This window comes from Strix aluco, chromosome 4, assembly GCF_031877795.1.
Source record: "Strix aluco isolate bStrAlu1 chromosome 4, bStrAlu1.hap1, whole genome shotgun sequence".
NCBI lineage: Eukaryota > Metazoa > Chordata > Aves > Strigiformes > Strigidae > Strix > Strix aluco.
In genome coordinates, this window is record NC_133934.1 from 107,159,565 (window position 1) to 107,173,489 (window position 13,925).

General features: G+C 49.9%; 1 protein-coding gene across 5 annotated transcripts; it reads right to left on the reverse strand.

Annotated features, from left to right (window-relative positions):
- Window positions 1-369: 369 nt before the first annotated feature.
- Window positions 370-13,858, reverse strand: VIPAS39 (VPS33B interacting protein, apical-basolateral polarity regulator, spe-39 homolog). 5 transcript variants are annotated; one of them, XR_012623317.1, is made up of 21 exons: window positions 13,797-13,858; window positions 13,561-13,653; window positions 12,966-13,065; window positions 11,538-11,681; window positions 10,498-10,536; window positions 10,091-10,155; window positions 7,729-7,785; window positions 6,774-6,866; window positions 6,131-6,164; window positions 5,588-5,690; window positions 5,472-5,499; window positions 5,213-5,286; window positions 4,581-4,656; window positions 4,157-4,291; window positions 3,568-3,609; window positions 3,081-3,170; window positions 2,599-2,685; window positions 1,969-2,058; window positions 1,557-1,661; window positions 1,140-1,283; window positions 370-667 (listed from the first exon to the last, which is right to left on the reverse strand). XR_012623317.1 is itself a non-coding variant. In XM_074824824.1 (20 exons), the coding sequence occupies exons 2-20, from the start codon at window positions 13,651-13,653 to the stop codon at window positions 1,263-1,265; spliced, it is 1,476 nt and encodes a 491-aa protein (XP_074680925.1). In that variant the 5' UTR covers window positions 13,797-13,858; the 3' UTR covers window positions 370-1,262. The 5 variants fall into 5 exon arrangements, 3 of the variants coding, with proteins under 3 accessions (XP_074680925.1, XP_074680927.1, XP_074680926.1); XR_012623318.1 differs by having other exon boundaries at window positions 370-1,283; window positions 1,557-1,689; XM_074824824.1 differs by having other exon boundaries at window positions 370-1,283.
- Window positions 13,859-13,925: the final 67 nt, after the last annotated feature.

The following is a 13,925-nucleotide window of genomic DNA, read 5'->3' on the forward strand; positions in this document are numbered from 1 at the left end:
TCTGTGAGGAAAAAAAAACAAACACCAACAGAAAAAAATTGAGAGTGCACAGTGCAGCAGGGAGGCTGGAACCCAAACCTGCCCTCAGACTGGTACATCCCTACATATAACCTTCACCTTTGCGTGACCACCCCTGAGGCGGCAAACTCTCCTACAACATTAAAATTAATTCATCTGTGCTGATGGCACTTAAAGTATGAAATAAGGTACTGTTGCAATCAAAGCCACTCCACGGTGACATGCACTGTGCTTTTCAGGATATGAGAAAACACCCTGCATATTCACTTTGTGGGAGGTGTGATAAATTGCTCAGGATTAGCACACAGAGTTACAAAGTGCTCAGTGTGGGATGGAAATAAACAGCCCAAGGAGAAAGAGACAGCTTTATTTAAGGAATTGAAGTGAGGTCTGGAAGGATGAAGCCAGCAGTTGCCTGAGGAGTTGTTTCTGAGAAAGTGCAATTCAATCCTTCCTGGCGTAACACTCTCAAGAGAAAAGAGCTGCTGGGGCCAGCAGGTTTGTGCCAACTGAGAGGGGTCCCTCCTTGCTCTCCATCCAACCCAGCAGGGCTCTGACAGCTCCGCACACCAGGTGTCTGTTCTTCTCTGATAAAAGGATCTTCCAAGAGCAGCACGAGGATACTGGCAGAGGCTGCTGTCCTGGCTCTCTGCAAGAGTTCATACAACACCTCTTTTTCTAGGCTGATCCAGAAAAAAACAACAAAAAAACCCGAGCTTTGAGGTGCAGCTGGTCCTTTCCCCCAGTGGCTCTCTGATGCAGGGAGAATACACTCCAGTAGGCTTTACTCCAGTCACAGCCACAGCTGGTGATGCCCAAGCCAGCTTGAGTGTTACAGGGACTGGTCAGCACTGTCTGGTGGGAAGACCCACGAGTGTGACTGACCTGTTCCTCTTGTGAGAATAAGTTCAGGCACCACCCAGAGCAAATGTAACCTTGCTGTGCCCAGCAACTTCCCTCCATAAACAAAAGTGATGCCTGGCTTACAGCCAAGTCAAATAGAATCAGATTCCAAAAAGAATCAACCCTGGTGGATCAGAACCATGATTTTGCTGGCTACATTGGAGCAGCTGCCTTCAACCAGCCCGAATGCCACTGTCCCACAAGCCACGGACACCCACTGTCACTGACGAAGGTTGATCATGCAATGAGTAGTAACAGAGTTGCTCTGTTGGCACTGGACTGGGTTTTGCAGTTTCCTCTTTCACTGGCAGCAACGCCCAAGCAGGCTGCTTCACAGGTGCTCAGTTCTTCCATCGGATTTGCTAAAAGAGAGAAAGAGACGTGACTAACATCGGTGCTGAACACAGTTCCCTCAGGGGTGGAGTTAGTGAGTCCCAATCCCTGACAAGGACAACTATGGCCAGAGGGTGGTATTTCTATCAGTTTCACCCTTCACTCCTACCCTGAATGCAACCCCAAACATAAGATCAGCTTCCCAGCAGGGATAAAAAGTATGTAGGACAGCCATGCCCTTACACCTAATCTACAGCTGTTTCTGATGAAACTCCCTGGAAGAAAAAGTAGGCGTTTCTTACCATGTTGTTGAGAATGCTGTTTATCTTCTCTTCTTCTGCAGAGCCTCGCTCCACCTTGCATTTATATGCTGTCAGCTGGATGCGATCCTTTAGATCCTTGTAGGTCTAGATAAACAGCAAAACCAGCACCCAGCTGAGTGAAGAGGACACTTCCACAGTTAGATGGTGCCTCGTAGATGAGCAGGGCAACTCTTCAATCCCCCCTCAACTTCCCACCACCGCACAATTTCACAGCACAAACGCCAGGAGCCACTCTCCTGGCTCACTTGGCTTCCGCTGGGAACTACATCACTGCTCCCAGCGCACAGGGATAAACAAACACCACGAGGTACATGACAGCAGTGGCGCATGGCAGGAAAGCTAGGGAGCAAAACCAGGCTCTTCTCCCATCTCTTCACACACAGTGACCTACCTCAATGACAACATCATGGCACTTGTATTTGGTGGCAAGGTTCAACCGCATCTCCACATCCTCCACCAGGCGCACATACTCCTGCAGCACCTGCGAGGGAAGGGTGTCTCAGCTCCCTTCTGCATGTACCTCATGCCTCGTTCTCGCACCCATCACAAAGCCTTTCAAGGTCGTTGGTCACACAGACTTGACCCCTTCCTTCCTAAGGCAACAAGTGACCAGGACAAGACTGCTCGGGATCCCAGAGGCAGGAAAGCTTTGCTCACAAAACTCAGAGTCCTAGGCTACCTCGTTCCTATGGATCGGGTTAACCACTGCCAGCCAGATTAAGCATAAGAAAAAGTTAATGTAGCAAACAAAGGTGGCAATGCACTGTGGGGAGAGAGCTCCCAGACAGCTCTAGGCCTGCTGTCCCTCTTGCAGTCAGCCCTAGGACCCAGTCCTCACTACCCGCCACGCTTGCTGGTGATGCATGTGTTGCTCAGCTGAGTGCTGCACCCACCTGGCAGCGCCAGCAGCCTGGCAAGCTGATCTCCCACTCCCAGCTAGGAAGCAGCTCATTTGGGGAATCATTCACACCCCAAATCTCAACAAAGAGCAGGAGGACATAAGCAGCGGTTCCTTGCTCACCTGCACAGGAGCATTGTTCCTCTGCAAGATCTCCACCACCCGGTGGAAGCCAATAGGTGCCTTCTTCTTGGTGTAGCCCAGCCAGTTCTGAAATGAGAGCCAAACCCTATGTTAATCTTAAAGGGCAACCCCTCCAGCCACAGGAAAATGTTTTCCCCCAGTGTCAGCAACATATACCACCAGCCACCACACACACCACTGGCAGAGCCCTTCATGCAGTGGCTGGGTGCTGGCTGGCTGTGAACCCTTTGGTAACAGAGCATGAGGGCAGCCTCCTTCTCTGACCTTGCTGCTGCAGCCAAGCCAGGCCCAGCAGAGCTCTTAGACAGGGAGAAGAGGAACATACTGCAACACCCTCCAGCAGAGGTGCTGGGCCCTGCTGAAATAAAACCAGTCTGTCCGGTAACTCCACAACAAGCCAGCTATCAGTAGTAATATCAGTACTTGGAATTGAGTCCCCAGCAAGGCCTTCCACAGCCCACCTTGGTGGTGAAGAGGGCATCCACATCATCCCAGGCTCGTAGCTTGGCACGGGCAGCCAGGGCAGTCAGCACATACTGCTTATCAGGAATCTGCAAGGCAGAAAGCTGCAGTCAGAGCACTAGCACAGCTCATAAGGCCTGCGTGGGTTGAACAGGAATGGCACCTGCCCCCCGCCCTGTCAGGACCCACAACAGCCAGGCAAAGAGGTGAGATGCTGCCTGAGGCCAGGGCCAGCACTGCAGAGATCAGGAGGTGGGGATTTACAAGTGCTGCTGCAGCCAGGGTGCACCCAGTGAAAGCCTCCACATGGCTCCCACTTGCCTTTCTGAGCCTCCAGAATGGCCCTGCCCAAGGAGGATGCCATGACACCCTCCCTATCTCAGTGTTGAGCTCTTCAAACTCCTTCTACCCAGCCCCCTCACTAAATATAATTTGGCTGCCCATATTTTCAGCCAGTGCTGCCAGAATAGCAGGAGACTCACATACCTTAAATGTCTTCTTCAGGTTGGTTGGGCTGCTGAACGTTCCCTGGAGAGAGCAGACAATTCAGTGCAAACTCAGCAGGGTAGGCCACTGAAGAGACTCAGACACCTGCTGTAAGGCATTTGCCTCGCACAGGGTGAGTCTCCCCCAGTTTTTACTGCTTTTTGCTCGTGTCAGTGCCTCAGGAGGAAACAGCTGGCAGAAGACAACTGTCCCACCCCATTAGCTTTGGTTTCCCCTACATCCTCAACTGGTACACCTCCAGCACTTCAAGACCAGTATCACACACCTCAGCCTCATGGGATTAAGGGCCAATTCTGGCTACTTGGAGCCAGAAGTAAAAGACAGTGGTTCCTAGGAGGCAACTCCCTGACAGGCTGTCCAAGGTTGAATGTCCCATTTTAGAGCACAAAAGAAAACTCCAAACTGGTCCCAGATGGACAAGGGGAGCTGGGTTTCTCTAGGTATCTCTGAGGGATGAAATATGACCTGCCTCCCCTTCTTTCCTTAACATGCCCCAGCTTAACCACCCCACACATTGACGGCTACAGGGATGAGATGTAACCCTTCTCTTCTCCCACATCATCCTCACCTCAGCCTCTGTGTAGTGGTAGAAACAGGAATAGAAGAGGGTGGTCACCAGTGGCATGTTGAGAATTGAAGCCTTGCGAGGGTATTTCCGAAATACCTCTGACTGCCCAGCCGTCTCCAAGTGCCGGTCATTGGCCTGTGGAAACAGGAAGACAGAGGGTGAACATGAGCCAGGGCAACTGCCTGACCTAACTGCGTGATAGAGACCTGGGGAGAGTGTTGTGATAGCACTGCACAAGCACAGCCTCAACATGCCATGAAGTTTCAGGTATTTCACACATATGCCTGGCACAGCAGCTTGGAAAGCAGTTAAACTACACTAGCCAGGGCAGGCTGATTAGATCCAAAGTGGTATAAGTTAGGGACAGATAGAGATCTTGCAGCTAGTCCCAGTCATCTCCTGACCAGTAGGGAAGATTTCATACCTCAATGATGATCTGTCGCTCCAAGAGGGTATAATGGTCTTGGATGTGGGAGGTATCCTCAGCTGAAAACGGCAGCCTGGCCAGACAGGGAGGAAGGAGACACTGACATGAGCTCTTAACACAGTACATTTAGAAGGATGCTCTTCTCTACCAAACATGTTCCCCACAGAGATGTGGGGAACACCTCCCATTCTCCTCAGCCTGTGTGGCTAGTAGGTACTCAAGCTCCTGCCCCGCTGCCCTCTCCAACTGTCTCTCTCCTAGAGAGGCTCCAGAGAAAGAAAAATTATGTGGCATCTCTCACAGAACAACCTAAAGCTGATGCTACCAATTTTCCCAAGTGCTCAGGCACCCAAGCTTTCATCCTTTACAACCTGAAGGGTTAATGATTAGAAGCTCTCTGAAGCATCTTTGCCCCAACTAAGCAGCAAAAGCTGCTGGACTAGTGATCACCACAAATTCTTCCTCTCTGGTCTACATTGTGTCCACAACACCCTACTCCCACCGAGGCAAAACCAACATCAGCTCTCAAACTACGTAAGCTACGGCACTGGGACAGAGGTCTAATTTTCTTTACTACCACCTTCTATGAAACACCAACATCCCTCCCACCCTCTTGCATTTTTTCTTACCCAATGCAGCCTTTCAGAAATTCCCTCCTTTTTTCTACATCCTGGATGTTCAAATGCTCCCGGTACTGGGACAGCTGGAGGGAGAGGGAAAAGCAGCACAGTCTGTTCTCATGGATTTGGGAGATACAGGACTCCAGAGGGCAAAATGGGGATGCAAAGCTCTTTCCTGACTACCACACACCCTGCAGCCAGCCTCCCCCTGCCTACTATGCTCCCTCTTCATTGAGGAAAGGGAGCTTCTGCTCCTGAGAATACTCACAGCAACTTCCTCAGTCCTGTCTAGGAACCTGCAAAAGGGAATGAGCGAGCATTAACTTGGAGGCAGGTCCCCAGCAGCATGCTCAACCCTGCCACAAGGCTGGGAAAGAGCCTCACCTGAGCAGATCCAGAAGCAACTTCTGCTCACCCGCCTCTTTGAGGAAATGGATCAGGTGACACAAGGCCACCTGCCGCACCTCCAGCTCCCGAAACAAAATCTCTGCAGGAGAGAGGGAGATGTACAGGTGGGTAAAGCAAGTAAGCACTACCAAACCAGAGGGGGTTAAGCATGGCACTTGGAGTTGCAAGCCACTGGCAGGATTCAACAACCTTATCCCATCTCAAAGCACAGCCTTGGAGGCTAGAGCACAGGAGAAGAGCCCGTTCACTAGGCTGCCGGCTACATTCATAGCAGTGTGCTCCCCTGTAGATTAATTTTCATTCACCCTACCACCTACCACTGCTTAAGGCTCCTCTCTGGGGCCTTTGTGGGCATCATCACCCCCCCTCCCACATTACAATCACTGCAAAAATATTTCATGCTCAGTAAAGTACCAATACCCCAGATGCTCTCTTTGTGACTTGCAACTAGTGAAACAACTATCCCCTCTGCCCCTAACTGAAACACACTATAGAAACCCTGGCCCCAGTCACACTTACCTCTCCTTAGTGTCCGTTTCAGGAATATCAGGACCTGTGAGCACAAAGAGGCAGCTCTCAGCTGACCAGATCAGTCTTCACCAGAATTAAGACAGACAGACAGCAAACTGGTCAAGGCCTGGCAAAGCTTTTCCAAAGGGCCTCTGAAGACTCATCTCTTACAGCACTTAACTGAATTCTGCTACCCACCAGACACAGGACAAGCAGTGAGCCAGGGTCACAGCTGCCTGAGTGCCTGCCTAAGCTTCTACTCTGGTGCTTAGATAAGCGAGACCAAGATTTACAAAGAAAAACCTTTCCATGACAGATCCAAGGGCATAAAAGACCTGGATGAGGGAAGCTCTGATACAGTCCCATTTGCTGCCTGGTGCTTTGGAAGCCAGATAAACTGAAGAGACCCCTCAAATTTTCTGTGCTGCAATGAGCATATTAAACCTTGGCCTTCAAGAAGTTGCTGCAAATTTCAGTAAGGCTGAAAGACCAGGTTCCTTGTTATTAACCTGATATGAGTTCTTCAGAATGGCAGGAAAGCCAGCAGGAATATGGAACTCTCCAGTCTTAAGCTCTGACACTTTTTTTTTTTTTGACACTTCTTGGGGTCACCCAGGAAGTCCCAGCCCCATGTGGCCCCAGCAAAACTCACAGCTGTAATGACATTCCCGTCATGCCCTGCCACAGCTTCATCCAAGAGCACCAGCTTGTCCTGCAGGGAGCGAAATCTCTCTAGAGAGCAGACCTGGAGATAGAAGAGGTATAACTAGGCATATGGGACATCAGACAATCCCCAGGCTGAACCAACCCCCAAGGTACTACCTATTTCTCCCCCATGAGCCCTTCAGCAACATGCTGGATGACCCCTGGGAATTTGTCCACAGGGGTTGCAGAGTTGGCCTTCATTACTGCCCAGGCTAGGACAGCAGACATTGTACACTCAGCACAAACACCCCTGTAACAAAGCAAAACTTCCCTGCACACCACAGATCACCTGTCCTGACAGGAGGAGGGAACCCTGCAGGGCCCTTTCCACAGAGGAGACCAGAAAAGTAGAGTTGTAAGACTCTTCCTCCCTTCTTCTTACCCAATAATTGTGGCCTCTCTCAGCCTTTAGTTCACCTCAGCCTTTGAGGAAACACATGCAGAGTAAAACCACAAACTTCCCGTTTGCTCACTGCAAACAGAAGCAGCTGAGACTAAGATTCCAGCTCCAGTGTAACCAACATTGCTTCTGTCTTCCTCCCTCCATTTGCCACTAACTAAGAAGGGAACTAAAGCCCCATACTCTCAGATTTTTTCCAAAAACCAAACAAGGAAGTAGAAAGGGTAGAGAGGGACACAGCAGTACAGACAACTCCTGTCAGAGCCTAGCTGAGGGGACGACTCAAGTAAACAATGCAACAAAACCCTGAAACAACGCAACAAAACCCAGTCTCGTGCTGCTCCTGAGCTAGTGTGATCCCAGCACTGCCACCTGGCAAAGCAGCAGACAGGCAGAGCACTGTCCCTGCTAGATGCTGCAAGCAACACAGATCCCCTCCCTGCTCCTTTAGGACCACCCACCCTCCATCTCTTGCAAGCAGGTGGGAGTGGAAAGTCCTTACCTTGCCCCTCTGCATTCGCCTGACTGTATCTTTGGGGCTCCAATCACTGCTGTAATCCTGCCACAAGAAAAATAAAGAGCTCTTGAGCCTCAAGAGGCCAGATCATGCTAGCAGTCCCCAAGCTGCTTTCCACTTGTGCTGGATTAGAGTGATGGCCCACGTGTAGCTTCTCAGACTTGTCATTCAGCTGCTCCAGCGGGGTTGTTAGTAGGATGGGTCCCTACAGCATTCAGGTGCAGATGCCAGGCCCTCAGACTCTGCATGCTGGTGGGGAGGGAAGCTAGAGGCTCAGATGTTAACACAGAGTCTTTCTATTGCTTGAGTAAGGTCTGTCATCATATCCTTTATAAGTGCATTTCAACAGGTTGTCCTGAAGGACAAACAAAACACGTGCAAAATTGACAAACCCAAAACTGAGGGGGAAGGAGTCAGCTGTTTGTTACAATTCAGACACACTTCTGCTGGTGAACCTTCCACAGCAGTGGGGAGAATGCAGGGACAACAGCCTCAGGCAAGTGCCTGGAGAGTCACACAGGACTAGTACAATGTGACAAGAGCACTGAAGCCTGCAGCGAGACCATCTTAAGGTAATATGCTACCGCTGCTGCAATGACCAAAGTTCTTCCCCTGCAGACACAATGATCTGGAAGCACTGGATAAAAAGCAGCAGTGGCCTGAGCCACCTCTGAGCTCAGACTCCAAGAAGGCGTCTAAGTCTTTGTGGGGCACTCAAGCCAGCGGTTGTAATTCAGCCTTCTGCCTCAAAAGAGCCAGAGAAAGGGAGTAACCAGAACCAGCAATGAGGACATTGAATTTTAAATTCATTGAAGATTTATTGAAAGCCCAAATCTAAAGAAAAAAAGGGCTGACCCAGTCTCATTAGGGGACCAGTGCACACGAGTCTCAAGTCAGCGTCAAATGTCCTGAGCACCAGGGTTCCCTCCAGCACTTTCGGCCAGAGGCAGCTCCTCATCCTGTCACTGCCAGAACCCTGGTTCAAAGCTGCCACTAACTCTCCCTTCTTTGTTCCATCCCACTTAAAATACTCCTGCCTGCTTTTAAGGGGCTGTACAACCCTTCTCCTTCCTGCTTCACTGTCTCTGCAGGCACACACCAGAACACACCAGGACACACTTATTTCTCCTGATGTGCTTTCAGGAAGTGCTGCCTGTTAGGTTATGTGATTAATGGTTCATCAACACAAACACACCAACCTGGTGAGGATCAGATGGCTAAGGACAGGTGGAGAAAACCCAGTAACCTAGTCAGTGCAATGCAAGCACACTGACTTGGCCACTCCTCACCACTATGAAATGAGACTAACTAGGCCACTATCTGTTGTATAAAACCCTCCAAGATGAGTAAACCAAAGAAACTTTCCCCAAACACCATGCAACCCTAAAGAGGCACAGAACTTAGTATGGACGCAGGGGAAAGAGAATCCTGGGATGTTTTAAGAGGGTTATGTAAATGTGTGAGGCTTGTTATGGAAGTTTATGGGAAAGACAAAAAGCAGGGAAAAGGAGGAATAAAAATTAATTGGGCAGGAACAAGCATGGGAAAATAGAGGTAAATGGGGGCACAGAGTGCCAGCCAAGTTTAAACAAGTGGCTAGTTAGTGTGCCAGTCTGACTGAGCCCTGCAATGGATCACTGCAGTCTGATATTCTCATTAAAGTCTATATTTAACCACCTTCTGTGTGGGTGGGCTTTCTATTCCAAGTCTATGTGTTCATATGAACGCTAGTGAGCTCAACCAGCTCAAGCTCAACCAGCCACTAAGTAGAATAAGCAGTCTGAGTACCAGGAACCAGAATGGGATCATGAACCTTAGGGGCTCAAGGGTCCCAGTGCCAGCAACTGGAGGAGACTGGGGTCTGGGCTTCAGCTACAAAACAAACTGGATGTCTAAGACCAACTACTGGAGACACCCATAGAGTGTGTGCATGTTCCGCTAGTGGAATTTAGTCCTGGTCAGACAGAAAGGGGAGGGTCAGGATCAGGCTTGACTGTTCTGTGTTTATGTGTCTGTTGGTAAAGGCATTGGTTTCTGTGTCAATCCGTGTGGACAGCTGTGTTAGCATTATGCATATCTGTATGTGTAGGGAATATGTGCTCAGTCCTGTTACTGCCTAGACCTGGGGACATGGAACCTCAACCCCCAGGAAAGCTCCATGCTTCTGAGCAAAAGCAGAGAACACCTAAGTTACTGTGAGGCTGCATTTTGCAGCTCCCTGTCCTATTCCCTGCATTGCCCTCTGCTGTCTGAAATAGTGATTAATCATTTCCCATGAAACTAATAGAGTAGGACGTTCTCCTGGCAGTACTCTGATCTCAGCACACTACAAACACAGGCTGCTCACCTTGTACTCAGCTTTCGGTCTGCGCAGCTCTGGGGCGTAGTTTTTAACTCCCGTGTCAGAGAGGGCTGAGAGGGAAAGGCAAAGCTGAGTAGGATATCAAAATCCGGATTCACACCCACTTCCAAAACCACCCTTTTCTTGGTTTTTGTGGTAGAAGACCCAACCTCAAGCACCAAATGGCAATGCAAAGTTGCTCTAAACCCAACAGTTATCAGTCGTACATAAGCAGATTACCCCACACCATCATGCCAACTCTTTCACTTCTTTGCTGAATGGCTTTCAGACAACCCATGATTCAGTTTCCCTTTCTGCAACATAAGGAAGATGACATGTTCCTTTTTTTTGAAATGCCTTTGTTTACGTAAATCTGCACCCCTCCCAAAATGAGGCAGGGATTCAAAACTTACCATCTGAAAGGGACTGGAAACTTGGAAGCTTGTTTCGTCCTGAAATCAAAATAAACACTCATGAGAGACTGTCTCTTCAGCAGCAACACCTCTTGCAGAGGGAACAAAACCCTAGACTGCAAGCAGTGCACTGCAGTTATGCCACTGTATAACAAGCCACTCTGTACAGTGATTCACACTACACCAGCATAGCCGGGGCTCACCTGCCTGCAGTCTAAGGCTTTGAAGCTGCCTGTGGCATCACAAACTGTATCACACCCTGGCCCTATCTGCCCTCTTGCTGCTGAGGCCAGGAAAGGTTAGAGAGCCTGAATTCACTCATCTACCTGCAGAGCAGAGGCTCAAACACACAGCACTTCTTAGGCTGTGGCAGTGTGGATGCCTTCATTCACCAGGGCTGTGATTTGGATGCCTTTCATTATCTCTGTATTATCAAAGTTGAGAGTAAAAAATCATCCCAAAGAAAGAGAGACAAAGTAAAAGCTGGTTTGTTGTCTGGCTGTGAGACAACAGAGCTGAACTCTTGCAATCTGTAAGTCTCCCCATGGCCTGCTGTGTGGTTCCCCCCATAACCAGCAATGCTATCGCTGCTGCTACCACGTGTTTGCTGAACCAACTGTAACATCAACAGCAGGCAGCTGAGCTCCAAATAAAGGATAATCAACCTGTCTTCTCTACAGTACTGGAGATCAAATGAGGGCTACACAGGTCAATCCAGTCCCTTTGTAGCTTGCTCCTTTCCACCATGCAAACGGATTGCTGTACTTTACTGTGCTATGCCTTGCTGTTCTTGTGGAACGTGGCTTTTAAGCCATTATCTCCAAAGTCCCCTCCCATACCACAAGAGCATGCGATCTTCTGCACAAGACAGTCTCCAGTTTCTGACCAGTGAGAGATACACTCCCACACTGAGGGGAGATCAGCACTTCCCTGTTTTGCAATACACTTAAGAGAAAACAATTTACATAACATAACACAATTGTCCCTTGACACGGTTGAGGGAAAAAGCATTTGTCCATGTTGTATATGAGGAACCCCACCTTTGAATAGGCTGCTTAAGGAGTAGGAGGAAACTTGTTTGGGAAAAGCAGCATAGGAGGAAGAGCCCTTCTGTAGGCCAGAGTCGCGGCCCTCCAGCGAGCTAGTGCTGCTGGAGGCTGTCTCTTTGATTGACCAGGAGATACCTATGTGCAGACAGAGATCATTTATTACAGAGAAGAGAAAAACAGTCTATAAACAGAGATCTTATGGCACAGCAGGAACGTTACCAAGTGTGTCCCGGTCAGTTCTGCACTAGCACATCCTGATAACTTTGACCCTCAGCACTAAGCAGATGCAGCACACAGAATCCCAATCTCATGTAATACTGCTTGTTAAACAGTTGCACATTGTCCTCCAGACATGGCTGATTTCAGCAATGTTGTACAGCTGGTTATGGTTTATATAAAAAAAATGCATAGACCACCCAACATTTATACGTTGTTGCATGGGGTAAAGCATAATCCTTGCTCTAAAGGTACAGAGCAAGACAGAGAATCCCTGGTTTACCTCAAATTACTGAAGAATAAGATCATACCTTCGTGAACACTGCAAAACTAAGATAGTTTTTCTCCCCACACAGACAAAACAGCTATCAACGTGCATATGCTGCTGCCATCAATGCATGTCTCTCTCTTGCTTGTTCAAGACAGTTTTCCCTTCTTTTCACGCAGCTGCACAACACACACATTTTAGGACAGGGTGATAGAGCAAAAAAAGCTGATACGTAGAGACCTCAGGTGGGAAAAGAAACAGCCTGAACCAAAGGGAGGAGCTACAGCATAGGAAAAGAATGGACTCTTGGAAGTTCTCTGGGTGACCCAAATGTAAATGTTCACTGTTTGGCACTGGCTAGCAACTGTCACATATTCTGTGGGTCATGAACTCCAAAGAGTAGCTGACAGCACTGCATGTGGGTCATGAGCTTGCTCCCACCATCACTAGAAAAGCATGTGCTTAGTGCTTACAATTCCCTTTCAAACTTCAAGCATAAGAGTCAGTCTAGAAACATGCACTAAACCTTGGAATATCTCCTTAAAATGCTGTTGGGACAAAGCACAGAGAACTTTAAATAGTGCCATTTCAGGCAGCAGTGTGAAGGAAATGATCACCTAGAATCCTGCAGGCCAGCTGAGCATGATGAATATCAAGTCATAACCTCCAAAATATCTGCTCTAAGATGGGCTACATATTGAGAAAAACACAGTGAATTCCCTCCGCTTGTCTGCACTCCTTTATGTAATCTGGGCTTCTGCTCACTCTCTTTTCAGTGGATCCACACAGGTAAATCAAGTGGCTCACAATGTGACATGAGGAGACTAGAACTGGATTAGATAACAAGTAGTACTCCTGACCTTGACTAAACACCAAATTTAAGCGGTAATTTTAAACTCCATCTGAAGGATAATGTGCAGTACTTCTGCACTTACTTCCCACAGGTTCTCCGCTCCAGCTGACCCTCTCAAGGTCATCATCATCATCATCGACGATATCCCGAAGGCTATTCACTGCCCGTTTGGATTCCTTTAGCTATGGACAAAAGAAAGAGCTTGTATAAAGACCACCAGTGTTGCAGAGTGCTCTTTGTTTCCTATTGCCTTCAAATAATCTCCCTCTGAAATCAGCTTCTTCAGCTTCCACTGCCTCTTCTGGAGGAGGTATTTTATGCCTGTAGGTGTTCAACAGACACAGCAGCCCTTCCTCACCACTGGGAACCCAAAGGCCACCGACACCTACAGACACCAACACCAGCAGCTCTACCAGAGGAGATGCAGTGTGGTGCACGGGCTGGGAACCACGGTCCTAATCAAATTTGAGATTGACCCCCTACTACGTGGGGGACGAGACGGGAGCCCGCGGTGGCCTCCACACAGGGCAGGAGGCGAGCATCCACCCCACCCACGAAGCACAGACCCTCAGCAAAGCGCGGGGCCAAGGCCTGGGCTGAGTCAGCCACGGTGGGGCCTGCCCGGGGGGTCTCACGCCGGGCCGCGGTGCCCCGGCAGTCCCGGGGTCGGACCCTACCTGTGACAGCTCGTCATCCTCGTCGTCGAAGGTGAAGGCCCGGAACTTGGAGCTGTGCCAGTACTCCTCCTCGTCCGCCCTCGCCCTGCTCATCTGCAACGGCACCGTGCGGCTGCCTCAGGGGAGCGGCTGCCTCAGGGGAGCGGCTGCCTCAGGGGAATCACCGCCCCCACCCCTGCCCCCTGCCCCCTGGTCCCGGTCCCGGTCCCGCCACTCGATCCCCCAGTCCCGCTCACCTCCCCAGCCACGCCAGGGACGGCCACCGGCAGGGCACGGCAGGGCACAGACGGGAGGGCGGGGCGGGGCGGGCGGCCGCCGCGCAGGGCACGCCGGGACAGGGAGTCTCGCCGCCGCCGCCCGACCCG

What these genes read in the sequence shown, in the direction of transcription:
- VIPAS39 (XM_074824824.1), bottom strand. Translation starts at nt 13,653, where the DNA reads ATGAGCAGGGCGAGGGCGGACGAGGAGGAGTACTGGCACAGCTCCAAG. An exon ending in GAGCGGAGAACCTGTGGGAA is followed by an intron (nt 11,682 to 12,965) that starts GTAAGTGCAGAA and finishes GTCTGCACATAG; the next exon opens with GTATCTCCTGGTCAATCAAA. An exon ending in GGAACAATGCTCCTGTGCAG is followed by an intron (nt 2,059 to 2,598) that starts GTGAGCAAGGAA and finishes CTTCCCTCGCAG; the next exon opens with GTGCTGCAGGAGTATGTGCG.